Below are 18,311 nucleotides of genomic sequence, written 5' to 3' on the forward strand. Positions count from 1 at the left end.
CCGACATTCCAGATCCCTCCGTGTGCTACCTTTGTCCAGGATTTGAGAGAGGATGTTAAGAGTCATTCCCTGAACGCCACATAAACAAGTGCCACGTAGCAGCACTCGGACTGCATCAATCGGCTGACTTGATCAATTATTGGCATTATTTCCAGCCTACAAATAGGCTGAGCTTCCAACAGTCTTGGCATAGTCTCTCACAGATTCCAACCTACTGACTGCAGAGATTGCTCTCGGGGCTAATGGAGATCGAGATCCTCAAAGTGGAGACATACGCAGATATTCTCTTTGCACACGTGTGTATAATTTTGCATTCTTATACAGCATTCTTCACTGCACATTTTTTGTGTTTCACTCTCTCTCTCTCTCTCTCTCTCTCTCTCTCTCTCTCTCTCTCCACTCTTTGCCATGGTCATTCACTTCCGCATTGCTTTACTCTGACATCTTATGGCACCCTCAATGCACCTTGCCTATACTTCCTTCTTTGCCCAAGCAGGACCACTTGGATGGTTCCAACTATTCATTGAGGTCATGTTTAGGTCGAGAGTATTCTCAACACCTTCAACCTTTGGAAGTTTGTTTTCCATTTTTTACCTCGTCCCGTGGAGGATCCCACTGACGGATCAATGATGAACCCTGCTGCCTTATGGGATCGACTTAACTCTCGAGCTAGATCTTTTCTTTTTATGGGCTTGACAAATTCTATCCTAGTGCACATTTGCAGATTGAAGATTGTTGTGGAAGATTGGAAGAAGCTAGCATCTATCTACCATGAGAAGATAGTTGCCCACTGCATATCCCTAGAAAAGAAGCTTTGAATACTCAATGTTGAGGATTCTCTTTCCATAAAGGACCACATCAACAAATTGGAGGACATGAGAGATGAGCTTGCATGTCTTGGATGGACTATGTCTTTCGAGGACATGGCAATAATTCTTTTGACTCAGTTGCCATCTCTGAAGCTCAATTTATTCTACATCAATGTTCTCACTTCAAGGATCCGAGATTCACTTCTTTGAGAGGACCTTGTCCCACTCACCTTGGAGTATGCGGCTCAAAGATATAGATACCAGTGGATCCAGCTCCACGAAGGCTTTAACAGCAACTTTGGGGAGAGGAAGGAAGAAGGAAAAGCCTCACGCTAGGAAACGAGAGGATACAAAGGATGATTCAAAGGATTCCAAGGAGAAGCCCAAGTGCCCCCATTGTAGCAAGGGCACTCATCCAGAGGAGAAGTGTTGATAGAAGTACTCCCATTTGAAGCCCAAGGAGGGACCCAAGGATTCCATGGCCACATCCGCTACCACAGCTGCTCAAGGTGGAGGATACAGCACTTGTTTCTTCTTCAGAGGAAAAGCCTTGGCTTGTGGGGATAGTGGGGCCTCTTTCCACATGACTTATCACTAAGATTAGCTTGAGGACATGAGATCCAGAGGGGGCTCCATTACCATTGGTGAAAACTCTTCCATCCTCGTGCGAGGAGTTCCCCTACTTCGGCATTACAGAATATGACTCCCTACTAGGCTTTCTTTGGAAAGAAGCCTTTTGTATCCCATTTTCGCATCTTTGGGTGTGAGGTATATGTCCATGTGGACAAGAAGAAAAGAGGGAGCAAACTCGACGTCAAGTCGAAGAAACTTATCTTCGTAGACTACATCACAACCACGAAGGGCTATCCACACTACAACCCACAAACTCGAAACGTCAAGCTGAGTAGGGATGTAATCTCTAATGAGGCTGCAGCCTCCAAAGATCTCATTGATGGTTTTTTTGTTGCAAGTGGTTCTTCGTTATCGACTGACACCCCCCCTCCCAATCATCAGCCAATCCCCTTCCTTCTAGGTTACCCATTAGCACCCCCCCTTCATCCACAACTCCTCCCCCTCCTCCCTCTTCTTCTCCCCTTCGACCCTTGATGGCTCCTTCCTCTTCTACCTCATCATTGAGTGTTTCTACCCCTTCTCCATCTCCTCAGGTTTCTTCTAATGGGTTTGAGCCGTTTGAGGGGGAGCCTTTTGTATCAAAATGAGAAGGATTTACCTTCCCTAGGGAAAGGGCATCCCTTCCATAGACAAACCTACTTTATATGTACCAGAGGCCCGTCGGTATCCTTCATAATAGGCCGGGTCTATCACCATTCCTAGGTGGTATCAATAGCTCATGTAGGATTCAAGGATTACTCAACTTCTTGAGACGCCTCTTGGCCCACACAGGTTAGCCAGGGTTCAAGCCCAATGAAATAGTTCACTTTGTGTGAATTATGCCCTTTTATCACAAATCCATCATGAGCATGAGCCTATCACAGATGATGAGGCTCTTGCACGAGAAGTTTGGCACATTGATATGTAGGCTGAGGTCAATTCTATCGAGCGGAACTAGATTTGGAAGTTGATTCCTTGTCCATAGAAGCTGAAGGTGATTAGTGTGGAGTGAATCTATAAGACTAAGCATCTTGCAAATGAATCCTTGGACACACATAAGGCTTGGCTTATTTCCAAGGGCTTCTCTCAATAGGCAAGATTGGATTACTTTGAGACCTTTGTACCTACAGCTCAGACATCCACTATTCAAGCTATCTTGGCTCTTACCGCTCATCATTATTGGCCAATTTATCAGATGGACATGTAGTCAACCTTTTTGAATGGTGTCTTGGAGGAGGAGATTTATGTTTCACAGCCTCTTGGTTTTCTTTGTGCAAGGGAAGAAGGACCATGTTTACATGTTCCAAAAGGCCCTTCATGGCCTAAAGCAAGCTCCTTAAGCTTGATACTAGAGGATTAATCACCCCTTCTTACAAAGAGACTTCTATTATTCGAATCATGATCCCAATCTTTATTACAAGATTGAGAGTGACATGTGTATGTTGGTCATCTTGTATATTGATGACCTTATTATCACAGGGAGTGACTCATAGTAGGTTGATCAGACTTGAGAGATATTGCGACAAGCATTCGACATGACGGATCTTATAATCCTACACTTCTTCCTTGGTTTGGAGATTTATTAGATGTCATGAAGCACCTTCATTTCCTGAAACAGGTACATCTCCAAATTACTCTCAAAGTTTGGTATGTCTACATGTCGGTCTATTTCTTGCTCCATAGACCCCAAGTCCAAGTTATTGGCAGCAAGGGATCCCCTTCCAAATGCTATGTATTACAAGTGCCTTGTGTGCATTCTGCACTATCTATAAAGGGACTCAATCCTACGGGATCATGTATGGAGAGGGGACCACTCTTTCTAGTTGGAGTGACTCTAATTGGGCAAGTGATGTGGATTCAAGATGGTCCACTACAGGCTTTGCTTTCTTCCTTGGATGTGGAGCTATCTCTTGGAGCAATAAGAAAAAGCCTACTGTGGTGCTTTTTTCCCCAAAAGTAATGTCAGATCAACTAGGTGATGTTATATAATTGGGTAGACATAAAAAACATATATGTGTGTCTCATGAGAAAAGAATTGATTCTAAGGTGGTAATACAAGTCCACTAATTATCAACTGCGTACATAAAGTATGACAAGAGCATGTACATGTAACCGAGTCTCATGGTCTTAGTATAAGACTCTCAAGCTCAATTGTGTAACCAAATGCTTAAAGTAATATCCAAGTGTCAAGTAGTGGGTCCCATTGGAACAAAATTTGAATGCCAAACAAGCAAAAAAAGCTCAAAACATCATGTGGAAGGCATCCATACATCCAAGATGCAAGTAGCATATATATGGGAGCATAAAACCCAATACATGCTCTTCAAGCCGGTAATAGCAATAGAAGCATAAAAACAAGGTGCTAAAGTGTTTGAAAGCAGAGTTGTAGCATTGGAATGTATGCACAAGAGGGAGAAAGAGGCTGAAAGTACAATAACAAATTCTTGTTTAATAAGTTGTTCAAGGTACAACTTGGGTACACTCTATCTCACACTTGATAGTGACCCATAGAGTGTTTATATAGCCTTTGCCAAGCTAGGGTTAGGGTTTCCCTGCCCCTAAGGCTATTCACACACATCTGTCCTCATACTCCCTTGCTTATAGTGGGTTCCTATTCCTATCTTCTAACACCCCCCCTCAATGCCAGGGTGGCATTGGATTACAAGGCATGTAAGATGTCCCCCCCTTTCCCGGGATGCCTTTATAAATTAGGCTTACAAGAGTGTTTTAGGTAGATGATTTAAAGAGTCAAAACAATCGATATTTAGATGGATTGGAGGCATAGTTGGCCACCAATTCTTTGGGTACATCAGGAGTGTTGGGGCATTTACTAGTGATATGCCCTGTCTTCTTACATTTGTTACATTTCATTTCCTTGGGATACTTCTTCCAACAATTGTTTACAATATGTCATTTTTTCTTATAGAAAGAATATCTAGTGAGAGCTGTATGTACCAATACTTGATCACGAGAAGTTGAAGATGCCTAACTGTTGCTGCTTTCTTTGTGGTTCCTCTTTTCTTCATCCAAACAGGATTGAATGGTACTTGCCAATGTAGGACCTGGAATGTTGGTGAGAGTGGTTACAAGAGTGTTTTACAGCTTTTAGGAGAATAGCAATAGCATCTTCTTCATGTATTGGAGCTTGTACAAAGGCAAGCTGTGCCATAAGCCTAGGAATACCTGCAAACTCACACCTTTTTTATTAAGTCTTTAAGCCACCTCATGATATATCATCCGAGGAAGATCGAGGTAGAGCCTAAGAGCACCCCTTGCATCAAAATGCCGGCCATAATCATCTACTCAAAAAAAAAAATGAAAAATGAAAAAGAAAAGAAAAAGACAAAGAAAGAAAAAGTGGAAACACTGGAACCCCCAAAAGCATCTTGAGTGCCACAATCACTACACCTAGGGTTTCCATACCTAGCCCCGTCCCCCACTGCACATGCTTAGGGCACATCAAGGGTAGGACATTCTCCTAGACCTGCCTCCCTAAGCAATGCACTACACATACAATGATGCACGAACTAGGTCCTCAAGTGTGGGACACCACCAAGGGCTTGCCCAAGGTTAGACCCATCTGCTAGTTTCACAAGATCACGTACACCACACACCACATGGTAAGGCAGTCACACCCCTTAGGAAGTGCACAACTTTGTCTTGGAAGTTAAATTTTAACATTAGGGATAAGTTGTACATGTTGTGTAAACAAAATTGGTGCTACACTTCACTACTCACTCGAGAGTTCTTCTAAGAAATATCTCATTCCTAATATGCTTTCAATTTGAAAGTGCATACATCACTAGAGGAATGCTTTTTAATTTCTATCACACAAGGATCTTATACTTTCTTAGAAAAAAGTATGGAGATTCCTTATATGGGCTCATTATTGCAATTTTAGATACAAGTTTACGCTCTTCAACTTTGATCCATACATCATATATAAGAACATTGAGATCAAAACTTTCAACAATGAGAGCATATGTGACATACTCTCTCTTTGAAACTAGTACAACATACAAGTAACATTAAATTTTTATCCTTGAGGTTAATCACTTGTCGGGATAAAAAATGGGCCCGATACTAGCTCTAGGGCTCTAGACGGTGGGCCTCCTATACTCACTAAACATCCCCATGACCTCACAGCCAAGAGCATATAAACACTATGAACTGATTTACCAAAAGAACACGTCTGTAGATACCATCTCTGAATTGTAGTCCAATGTGATGCCCTTCACGACTAGTCTGAAAGCATACCAATGATCTGCTATGTGTTGCCAAACACTAAAGATGCAGGTACAAAATCGTTGTTAGGATGCACACTTAAAAAGCAAGCTCATTGCAATGTCGACTACAAGTACTAGTGTATTCACCTCGCCATAGTAGGCAATGTACGTATAGTCATCGCTTTCAACAAGGGCTGTGTGACTCCTTCAAAGTCCGAAAAGCCACTAATAGAGAAACCAACCGTCAAGTCTAAGGAGGGAATCATAACTCATCACCACCTGCCAAACCTAAATACCTACAAATCGATGAAGCCAAAACTAAGACACCTGAACCAAGGCTTCAATGGATACCTAAACATCAAGGCCCGCCACCTAGGAGTAGACATCCATGACCCTGCAAGGCTAAGGACCTATACTTGAAAAGTACCGTGTCTTTCTAGTTGGAGTGACTCTAATTGAGCAAGTGATATGGATTCAAGATGGTCCACTACAAGTTTTTCCTTCTCCCTTGGATCTGGAGCTATCTCTTGGAGCAAGAAGCAGCGTGCTGTGGCACTTTTTTCTATAGTGGCAAAGTACCCTACCATTTTTTCTACCATTATAGAGACAGTGTGGCTCCATCGGATATTGGCGGAGATTGGTTTTCCCCAAACAGAATCCCCTTAGCTACACACGGATAGCTAAAGTACCCTAGCTTTGGCTAAGAATCCTATGTTTCATGCCCACACGAAGTACATTCAAGTTCAATACCATTATGTTCAAGAGAGGATCGTGGATTTTGAGTTATTGGTGGTTTATTGTCCCACGGAAAACAATGCAGCAGATCTCTTCTCGAAGCCTTTACCCAAGGCTTCTATGCTTCATCATATGAGATTGTTGGATCTTCAACACTCCTAATATTTGAGAGGAAGTGCTAGCGAGCATATTTTAGGGTTTTCAGTCTGTCATCTTCTAGTTGTGAGCTCTTATCAGAGTCTGACAGAGACATGGAAGCTCTTGCATTTCAGTGTGAATTTTTTCTATGTTGGGCACATTTCTTATGCATTTTCTATATTTGTCAGTTGGTATTCATCCCCTACCAGTGCCTACCTCTACCCAAGATGCCACATCATCATTTTTCCTTTTTTTTGTGTAGTCAAACTATATTTATTGCAGTCACATGCCATTTTAGGCAAGTCCGCCAAATTTAAGGGTCATTATGATAGGTCTGCCAATTCTAGGGATTTGCAACTATATATAGCTGACTCTCCTCACTTGATAGACACATCATCTATAGATTGATGTTGGTGTTATTCTTCCATTGCGCACTCTCACATGTCTCACTCCTCTTAGGATACCTTTTTTGGGCCTATGAGGGGGTATTAAGCAACCAAAGTCATTACATACATTGACATTTCTAGCAACTAAAAGTGTCTTTATTGATAGCTCCTCTTCCAAAAAAGTAGCTCCTTCCTCCAAAACAGCACTCCTCTTCCTTTGCCAGCTAAGTGGACTTCACATAGGTGGAACTACTTGAGCGGTGGCGAGACGAAACCTACGTGTCTAGCTCTGATATCAACTATTAAATATGGAGAGAGAGAGAGAGAGAGAGAGAGAGAGAGAGAGAGAATGAACACAAGACAGTGAGCAAGAGTGGGCAATAGTTCCACACTCAAAAGATGCAAGTACTAGCATGATTGGAAGTACAATATATTTAAACTAAGTTAGACCTATCCCTAACTAAACTAGACTTAAACTAACTCTAGAAGCAGTAGATTTAACAAACAAGCCCATTTCATTCCAATGAGAAAAAAAATCATTATAAATCACATGGAAAGATTATTTGTGCTAAACATCTATAAATATCATGGCATGCCATAGTTTATTGTGAGTGACAAGGACCCCTGCATGACAAGTATATTTTGGAGAGCCGCTTTTGGAAACATAGGTACAACACTAAAGTTCTTATCTTGTTTTCATCCACAGATGGATAGGTAGTCTGAAAAGACAAATACTATTTAATGCTATGTATTTAAGCATAAGACTATATGGGAATTAGTTTTGTTACTTGTGGAATATGCTTATAAAAAAGTGTGCAATTCCCTTAGCAAGGCCCTATTCGAGATTGTGGAAGGAGGAAAGAAAGTCTTGCGCATTCTGCATACAAAGGATGAGATATTTGAGGCTAACATGTATGTGGGGAGTATGGATGAAGCTTATGCTAAAGTAAAGATAGCTCTCCAAAAGACTCAAGCAAACCAAAAGAAGGCAGCTGACTATCACTACAAAGCTTTGGTATTTGCTAAGGATGATTGGGCCTTGTTTTGCTTTGAAAAGGCCAGGTTAAAGAAAATGGAGGGTAAAGCGCCCTAAACTCAATATGAGATATTATGGGCATTTTCAAGCATTGAAAAGGATCAATAAGGTGGCTTGTAGATTGACGTTGATGTGTGTAAGGATATCAGTGATGAATGTAGCCACAAGTTAAGGAACTTCATGAAATCTTGGTACCTAAGCACATATTGGCACGTGCAAAAAGGAAGGTCGAGGGTAAAGGTTCACAATGTTGTTTGGTGTAGTTTCAAAAATATGCACTGCACTTGATGCAAAATGGATAGAGGATGAATTGATAAAATCACCTCGTTTGTTATAGCTTTTCTTTGATGCTTTTCAATTAGTGCCAACCTTGGTCCCAGCTCAGTCAAGCTCAACAGAGCACAGATCTAGAGCATTGCTTAATGGTCAAGAGGGGGTGCCGCTTCTACTTTCTTGGTACAGAGATGCTTATGTATCTAGAGGTTGTTTGGAGATCTTCTAAATTCCATACATATACTTCTATGATCAGCCTACTAGACACTTGAATTTGAGTATGCGTGGTTATTTACTAGTGCAGTGAGTACCATTTTGATAGTCGTGGATTTGTACAATTGTGATTGATCATATACTAGTACAATGGCAACTATCTTGGATAAATGTACATTGGCAATACCTGAAGTAACAATAGTATGCTTGGTTACTTGAAACATGTATGGATAATTGTACACAAAGGTCTATTCATAACTATACATTACTAGTAACAAACCGCATGTGATCTTTTACAATCACGGGGCAAAGAAGTGGGCCACAGGAGTCCTCAAAAAATACCAAGCCCCCAAAAAAAAAACTAAGACTCGATAGAAACCCCAGCATGCCAACCTAAAGCTTAGGAAAAAGGAGAGTAGCAAGCGAGGTGAAATAAGACTTGGGCAGTATGATAGTTGGCACATGATAATCATGAGAATGAAGACCTAAGGACCACCCTAGAGCTATCTAGGAATGAGCTGCATAAAGTTAAGTATGCTCATGAGCATCTCACCTGATAGGAAATTGAAGACATTGAAACTCGAACACAAGCATCCATCCACAATCAACTAAATAGAGACCGAGAGCAGCACTATGGCCTTGCTTAGAACCAACCCAAACAGCAGGTAACCAAATCAAGCATGGCCACACGTAAGGGCAAGGCAGTTGAAGAGCATACCATCCCTTCAATAGTTCAAGAAGCCACAGCACAGCAGAATCCCCCTAAACAAACAACTACTTCAAGCCCTCAAGGAGCTCCAGCAAGCAGAGCATAATCAAATTTTTGGAGACCAGCAGGGTCCATTTGCTGGTTATGATGAGTTTCAGGTAGGTGGCCTCTTATTTTTCAGGCCAGGCTGTTTAGATTGCTGGAAATTCAAAGCCAGCTTTGGCTTACAATGAACTAAAATGGAAGATGGGATGCCAGCTCTTGCTCTTCTTAGTGATGTGATGTCAAACAATCCCACAACAGATGGTAGCAATCTTGTTGTCTGCAAGCCCAATCCACCTTTCATATGTGATTATTTTAATGTGATTGTGATGTCAAACAATCCCACGGTAGATAATTGCAATTGAACTTCTTATTGTGTTATAAAGGCAGGCCACCTCTTGTAGGTGATTGGGATGTCAAAAGAGCCCCAGCTAGATATTTGCAGTTTGATTTTTTATGTAAAAATTACACCCCACGAATCCAATAGAACATGATCTGAGACGTCAACACACCCAGTTCTCTTTTAATTTTATCTTTTTCTGAATGCATCAATTCCTTGACCATTACAAACCAAGGAATTCGTGCCACATATTCTCCTCCTCGGAACATTTCACTTATCATCAAACTGAAAGTTTTTCCTTGCACATTCCCCCTTTCCCAGGCAAACTCTGATGGCTGTCTCATTTTTTAATTGATTTGGGAACATCATTACCGTGCGTATGGCTGGGTGTTCATTCATTCATTATATTAACTCACTGGAAATATTTCTTTATTCAGACATCTTGGTTTCGTGGTAGACTTAGACCCTGGAAATCTGCATGCTTATGAAACCTATATTTAAAATTTTGTCCAGCCACTGTGCATTAGATAGCATAGAATCTCAAATAAGCCCAAAGATAGCTGCCGGTAATTGCAGTTCTAACAACAGACCTTTCTTAAAGTGAAACATCTCTTACACAAGACCCAGAAAATGTTAGTTCAAAACCATCTAGAAAAAGTTATGTTAGCCCCAATAAGCACACATGACAATCACCTGCTAACAGCAGAACGAGCCTTTCTACCAGCATTTGGGCTCAGGACAGCAGCCATCCGAGTGCGGTTGTGTACATCACGTGCGATTGCCACATCCACATGACCTATGCGACCTGAAGGTACTCCACATGTAAGACTTAAATAAGACCTCTTAACAGTCCTTGCCTTGAACTGTTCAGACAAATGGCAATGTGCATGCTCATCCTGTCATAAAAAAGATATCCAAAATAAGCCAGTTCCCCTTATCTCACATCGTCTTTCTTGAATATTGCCAAAAAAAGAAGATGAACATTGAAGATGTTGAAAATATATGTGCAATCTCCCTTTAAAACCATTACAATCCTCTTAAATTGCCTCATGCCAAATATCTCTACAACCCCCTTTCTTCTGCAGAAAAGTTCCCTTCACTATTTTATAGCAAAACATACAATGAATAGCAGAAAGAACAAATTGGTACACCTTCAAGAAGTCTTAGAAGATCTTTTTCATGCCTAAACACAACTACTAATTCACAAAATGAACCAAATTATTACAAATACACACAGTGCTATGAAACTGGATACAGGCAACACATCTTACAATGTGTAGATTTCACTAGTTTTGATTATTTTGCATGTCATAAAGAACTGAAAATATCATCAGATTGGACCACTGATAGTCCAAGTTGCTACTTAATAAATCAGTTGCATTGAGTATTGTAGCCTTCGGCCATAGAAACAGGGAACGCCCGTTCCGGCGCATAGGAACGGATTAACGCGTTCCGGGAGGTACGAGCCCAGGAAACGCTGGCGAAATGTTCCAGCCCGTTCCAGCCCGTTCCCTGGCCGTTCCCTGTTTGGAACGGCCGTTCCAGCCATGTAATTTTTTAATTTTTTTTAAAAAAGTCGCATGTCGCCTGTCTCAACGTTCCGCCTGTTGCCCGCTCCCGCTAGTCGCCCGCCTGTCGCCTGCCGCCACGCGCTCGCCAATCTCCTACGGCCTGTCGCTCCACGCGCCCCCGCCTGTCGCCTACGGCCTGTCGCTCCACGCGCCCCCGCCTATCTCCCATCGCCTGCGGCCTGCCGCTGCGCCCGCCTGTCGCCTACCGTTCCACGCGCCCGCCTGCTCCTACCCCTCCCGCTCCCGCTCCTGCACTTGCCCCGCCTGCTCCTGCTCCTCCACCTGCTCCTGCTCCCGCTTCAGTCACCTGCAGGCTGCTCGGCCTGCCACACCTACCTCACCAAGGCCGTGGGCGTGCCTACTTCTGCCCACCTGACTCTCCCACCTGCCTCTGAGTCTCCTGCCTACGTCGCGTGTGGCACACGGTACACTTTGGTTGAAATTTTTGCAATTTCATTGAACTTTGACGCATGGATGTTGAAATGTTGGCTGCAAATTTCTGTAATTACTAATTTCATTGAAGTTTACAGTTTACTGATTATTTGTCACTTCTATATAGATGGCAGCATTGACATCTATGGGATCTTCATCATCCTCAACCGGTACTTCGTCAACAACTGGACGAAGTCAAAGCACTACTTGGTCATGGTGGGATGAGGTAGATGCAGGGGTGCCATTGAGAGGTGGAGGGGCTCGCCCTTGGAAATGCAAACTTTGCCCTTATGCTCGCACTAGTGGGGCTGATAAAGTGAGAGCCCATCTTCTACATGAGGAGGGGAACGAGGTGCGTTTTTGCACCAATGTATCAATTGAGAAAAGGCAGGAGTTACTTGACCGCATAGCCACTTCTATGGGGAATTCACATGCCAGGAGGACGCCAAATATAGCAGTGGATCCAACAACATGGACTCCAAGGCCAGCAGGGCATGGTGCTTCATGCAGAAGACCACCAGGATTAGTGGCTATGCAGCCTTCTCGTGGGCCATCAATGGCAACAGGTCGTGGTGTTAAACAGAGTTCATTGCACACTTCATGGGAACCAAAGAAAAAAGAGGAAACAGATGCAGCAGTGGCACGCTTTTTTTACCATGACCATATTGCATTCAAATCAGCCAGGTCACCTTATTTTTTAAATATGGTGACAAAGATTACAGAGTATGGACCCACATATAAGCCCCCTTCATCAGAAACTATCAGGACTACATTGCTTCAAAAGGAGAAAGTAGCCATAGAGATTGCAACAGCAAATATTCGCAATCAATGGGCAAGAAATGGAGTGACATTGATAGTAGATGGATGGAGTGACACACGCCATAGGTCCATACATGGTGTTGTTGCATATTCTCGTGGAGATGTATACTTCATTGGTAGTCATGATGCTTCAGAGACTGGAAAGAGTGCAGATGTATTGGCATCCGAGTGTGCGAGGCAGTGCAGGTTGTTGGGGCAGAAAATGTAGTGCAGTTTGTGGCAGATGGTGAACCTACAAACAGGGCAACAGGAAACATTTTAATGGCAATGTATCCACATATCACCTTTAGTCCATGCATGGCGCATTGCTTGAATAACTTGTTGAAGGATATTGGGGACTTGCCATGGATTGCATCTCTTGTTGCGAAAGGCAACAAGATTATCACATTTATATATAATCATCAGTACTTGCATGCTGAGTTTCGCAAGAGAAGTGACAAAGAACTTCTTAAATACTCAGATACACGATTTGCATATAACTTTCTTATGCTTGGTCGATTGCCCTATTGCAAAGGTGCAATTCGGGAGCTATTTGCTAGTGATGAGTATGAAAATTGGACTGGGGCTGCCACTGCTACTGTTGTGTTATGTAATGCATATGTTTTTGATAGAGATTTTTGGAATGAGGTTAATCGCACCAACCAAATGGTTGATCCTATTATGCACATGTTGAGGCTTGCAGATGGCATGGATCCATGCATTGGGAAGATCTATGAAGGTATGGATCGCATGATTGAGAGGTTAGAGAGTTTGGAACCAAATGCAGATAGGTATGAGCAGATCAAGGAGTTATGCATCAACAGATGGAATGAGTATGACTATCCTATGCATGCTGCAGCATATGTGCTTGATCCTGAGTTTCAAGGAAAGATGCAAGAAAGAGACCTTGAGGTGGTCAAGGCTTGGAACACATTGCTTGCAAGGCTTTATCCCAGCCGTGAAATGCAACGCAAAATTAAAAATCAGCTCTCTATATATCGGCAAACATTAGGGATGTTTGGTACAGAGGATGCACTAGAGAACATGACAAATATTGGGGCTGCTTTATGGTGGGAGGACTACGGGGCACAAGCTCCAGAGTTGCAGAGTTTGGCTATTCGTATTCTTAGCCAAACAATTAGCTCTTCTTGTTTAGAGCAACTATGGAGCTCATTCAATCATATTCACTCAAAGAAGAGAAATCGTCTTGGTACAATGAAGACGAATGACCTAGTTTATGTGAGCTCCAATTTTCGCTTGCTAGCTTGTACATCAGTTGCAAAGGCTGATTCTTTTATATATTGGGAAAAAGATGACGATGATGATGATGGTGATGATGATGGGCAGGATGTTGTTCAGCAGGATGAGCATTTAGGCACAGTGGAGCCATCTTCCATGAATCAGAGCACTTAGTAGCTAGCCTTTTGGAACTTTAGAGTATTGACTTGGAAATTGGAGCTCTTGTAACTTGGATCTTTACTATTTAGGCTTTAAAGTTTAGTGCATATTTTGTGTTTTTGCAATGCACACTTGTTGCCAGTTGGACTTATGCAACATTGTTGATTAGAATGTTGAATTATGAATGCGACAATCCATTGCTGGTTACAATGTTTTGAATCTTTATTATTGTTGAAACTTGATTATTATGTCTCTAGAGTCTAATTTCATGAATTATGGTTGATATGATCTCTCTCTCTAGATTCTAAGACAAGTGTTGACTCTCTCTCTCTCTCTCTATATATATATATGAGGACATAATGGGATACATGAGAATTGGGGATGTTCTACTAGCAGGAGACTTTAATGCACGCACAGGAAACAACCAATCTGCTTTCTTTGACACTAGTGATGAGATGTTCAGAGATATTGCATTAGATGAAGTGGGATTAGCTAGATCAGCCCAAGATAGAGAGATAACAGAATATGGAACACACCTACTGGCACTGGAAAGTGCACATGGTTTGGCCATCCTTAATGGGCTACCACAATGGCCAAGATCTAATGGCTTCACATGCTGGAATAACAAGAAAGGGTCAAGCACAGTGGACTATTTGATTGGATCACCCAACTTGCTACCTGACATAAAAATTTTTGAAATCTCAGACAGACCAATTGGATTAGTAGCAGACCATGCTATTCTAGCTTTCACAATGCAATATGGGCATATACACGAAGCACAGTCACACATACCAAAATTACCACGCTATGATTTTGTGGAAGCAACCTCACACATATACAGCATTACTGTGCGAGATGCATTGAGGGAGCTAGACACACAAGCCTCTCTAGATGAGTTTACAGGACAGTTGGCCGAGATAATACACACTTCAGCAGCATATGCTTTCCCACACACTACACCGTCAAATAAACCTCCACGAGGTAATGCTCCACAGAATGGCTGGTATGATGATGAGTGCAGAGAGACACGAGCACGTTTTCAGCGAGAGATGGCACTTGGCATATGTACACATAAGCATGCTCGAACACTCTTAAGACGGTTGGTACGCAAAAAGAAGCGGGAATACCTAAGCAGACTAGAAACAGAAATGTATTCCACGTTCTTGGGGCAGGACAGCAAGAGAGCATGGAAAAAGATGCACGAGAACCAGCCACCCCTACAAATTACTAGACCGGATGATTGGCATGGATATGCTTGCACACTCTATGATATTCTTGGCCAAGAGCCTATGCCACTCCCCTCAACCTCAAGACCAGCAAATTGCAGATTTTTCACAGAAAAAAAAGTGAGGAATGCCATATGGAAACTGAAAAATGGAAGAGCCCAAGACCATGAGGGTTTAGTGGCTGAACACTTCACGCATGCCTGTGACATTCTGGCACCAACGCTGGCTCACATCTTTAATAGGGCAGTTTGTAACGGATTTCCAACCTGTTGGTCAGACCATATTATTGTGCCGCTCTTTAAGAGTGGAGACCCCGTGCTACCTAGAACTACCGAACTATCATGATTGGACACATGCTGGCCAGATACAATGGAGTATCTATGCCCTGTATGAGACAGTGAACGGCAGAGTACGAACACCTGAGGGCATCTCAAATACAGTCAATAGCACCATTGGGGTGAAACAAGGCTGTCCACTTTCACCGACACTTTTTGGGCTGTATATAGATGAAATTTCAGAATATGTGGATAGGACTGGTGGGGCCGGAGCCAGCCTAGCTGGAGTGCTGATACCATTACTGCTTTATGCCGATGATATTGTACTTATATCTGACTCACCTGAGGGACTAAATAGACACTTGGATGCATTATCAGCTTTTTGCAGAGATAGAGATCTTAAGGTGAACCTTGGGAAAACTAAAGTTATGGTATTTAACACTTCAGCTGCTTGGGTGACAAGAGCTGAGCACCAGTTTACTTTTGACAGAGAGCCAGTGGAGATGGTTAGGCAGTATGTTTATTTGGGGGTCACATTGAAAGGACAACAGTTCTCTAGGAGAGAGACATCAGAGGCTCGTCTGGCAAAAGCATATGCAGCCTTAGGTGCATTGGAGAGGCAATGTGCTCACATACAATTTCATGAGCCACGCATCAAATTGTGGCTTTTTGACACCCTGGTTACACCCACACTCCTATATGGGACAGCTATTTGGGGTCCGAGTCTCTTTCACACGAGGAGACAGCCTTTGGGGGACCAAGATGGACCAGAGAAGGAATACTATGACGGATGGGAGCATATGGAAAGACCACTGGTCATGATGATTTCACACATGATACGAGCGAAGAGCTCGACCCCACATGAGATTATCAGAGCTGAGTTGGGAGCATCACCCATGGTGGCTGAGGCCTTGGTCCAGGCAGTGACTTTCATACATAGACTATGGGAGCTCCCCCAAGATAGATACCCACGGCTAGCCCTGGCCTCTTCTAGACAACTAGCAGGAGACGGTGACAGACACTGTTGGTATGCTCAGATGAGTACATGGATGAGTCTACATGGGCTGCAGATTGACAGACTACCCCCCTTCGACTATAGCCTGGATTGCCCTACACTTGACCTAAGCCGATCAGAGCTAAACCATGTGATCAGAGCAGACATACTGAAGTTAGATACGGAGAAGACCTGGATCCGACCCCCCTCCCCCCATGGCACGAGGATGGCACACTACCAGACCCACTTCCTTCAGGTATCTGAGGATGGTTTCATCACCCGACCCAATTACATGGACACACAACTGCCTCATGGACTACGCACAGTTATTGGTCAGATCCGCACCTCATCCCACCACCTGAGGATTGAGACAGGCAGATGGGAGGGTATACAGACATAAGAACGCATATGCCCACTATGCGACAGAGAGCCAGAGACAGAGCAACACTACATCTGCCGATGCACTGTATATTATGACATACGAGGTAGATACCACTGTCTATTTCGAGAGGGTTTTGGACCCCTGAGACGGATCATGCAATTTGAGGATCAGAGATGCTTGGGATTTTTCCTCTTGGAGCTCCAGAGGCGCAGAGCAACAATTCTACGGAGTAGGAGGCCCCCACAACTCGGCTCACATAAACAAAGAGCAGTCACTGACTTTTTCACTGATACACGATAGAGTATGGCAGATACCACTACTACTGCCACACAGCCTACAGGAGTACATCATCATTGGACCTCATCCTCTGTAGGTGTCCCTTTGGATAGAGCAGTGGCACTTAGCCGGTCTAGGCGCCCACGTCCACCCGGACGAAGGTCTAGACATCCACACCACAGACAAATTAAAGCCATCATTGAGCGCCACAGGAGACAGATGCCGAGACGCCTCAGCCATGCAGAGATACACCTCCCTAGAGAACAGACATATCATTGATGGAGAGTTTTCCTTTCTCTACTCTCACTTTCAGATCACTGATATGTTTCCCTTTTATAGGACACTACTTCATTTCTTTTTCAGTCTTATAGGCATGTTTTTCATCTTTGTTCTCATTCCAGATGAGAAACACACCATCATTGTAAGTACTGCTTTGGTCTCATACGCCACATTGGCCTTTTAGAGACGTTAATATACTCTCTCTCTCTCTTTTTTTTTTCGTAAAAGGTAATTGTATTAATTACGAAAAAAAGTACAAGATGACTTGATTACAAGATACATGACGACAATCTAAGCCATCATGTGAAGAGGTTCTAAGTACTACAAGTTACAACATTATGGCAAAGATGCAGATGAAATTGCCATATGCCAGGGACGTAAGTCCTCCCTAGAGAGCAAATCAGAATGCTGGAGAAGATCCAACTGCCAATACAAGAGGCCCTTAAGCCTCGCAACATGCCGCTGAACATTATAGGCGGAGTCAAAAAGAAAAGCATTCCGAATGGTCCAGTTATGCCAACAGCCCCAATATCGAAGAAAATGATACATGAGCTTCATATGTGGCTGTGCAGGAGTGGGGTATTTGGGCTGCCCGAAAACCCAATCAAAGGGGCGCAGGGTAAATCCAACCACTCCTTGCCAAACAGCCGACAAAAATAACCAGACTTTCTTTGCGATGGGGCAAGAAATAAATCGGTGGCGGGCTGATTCCACAGCAGTGGTGCAAAAGAAACAGTTGCCATTGGAGATTCGTCGCTTGGAAAGAGCCGAAGCAAGCGGAAGACCATCAATCATCACTCTCCAAAGAAAGACTTTACATTTGAAGGGTGTCTTGTTCAACCAGCCCTCCATCACAGTTGCCCTCCACCATGATCGGGATTTACGTAATCCCCATAAAGCATTCGCTTTGGTAACTAGTCATTGATGATCTTTAATCAGAATATGATAAACTTAGTTAGCAGAAGCTTTGCTTAAAGTCAACCGGCCTTGTAGGTCCCAATCTTGCCAGGGATGATCTGAAGCAAGGGCAGGAAAGGGTTGTCTGCTCTGGAGTATCCGCAAAAGTTGTTCCCATAAAGGCCTATATCCCCGAGGGATCCTGAAAAGCCTCCTAGCTGTACGAAAAGATATAAGCACATTGCGACTGGCAAGGGTGGCATC

The 18,311-nt window shown here is 43.1% G+C and overlaps 1 protein-coding gene and 1 pseudogene across 7 annotated transcripts in view; one reads left to right on the top strand and one right to left on the bottom strand.

Moving 5' to 3' along the window:
* The window catches only part of LOC148025188 (Pseudouridine synthase family protein), a 174,445-nt gene that overhangs the window by 75,614 nt on the left and 80,520 nt on the right, over nucleotides 1-18,311 (bottom strand). For all 7 annotated transcript variants that reach the window (XM_087694975.1, XM_087694972.1, XM_087694971.1 and 4 more), the window contains one exon: nucleotides 10,213-10,415. In XM_087694975.1, the coding sequence (XP_087551101.1) occupies nucleotides 10,213-10,415 (203 nt within the window). The remainder of the gene's footprint in view (nucleotides 1-10,212; nucleotides 10,416-18,311) is intronic.
* LOC148025191 (uncharacterized) lies at nucleotides 12,464-17,150 on the top strand (annotated as a pseudogene).

The sequence above is a fragment of the Lygodium microphyllum genome, chromosome 15, assembly GCF_053477565.2.
Source record: "Lygodium microphyllum isolate KBCC chromosome 15, Lygodium_microphyllum_v1.1.10, whole genome shotgun sequence".
NCBI classification, from domain to species: Eukaryota; Viridiplantae; Streptophyta; class Polypodiopsida; order Schizaeales; family Lygodiaceae; genus Lygodium; species Lygodium microphyllum.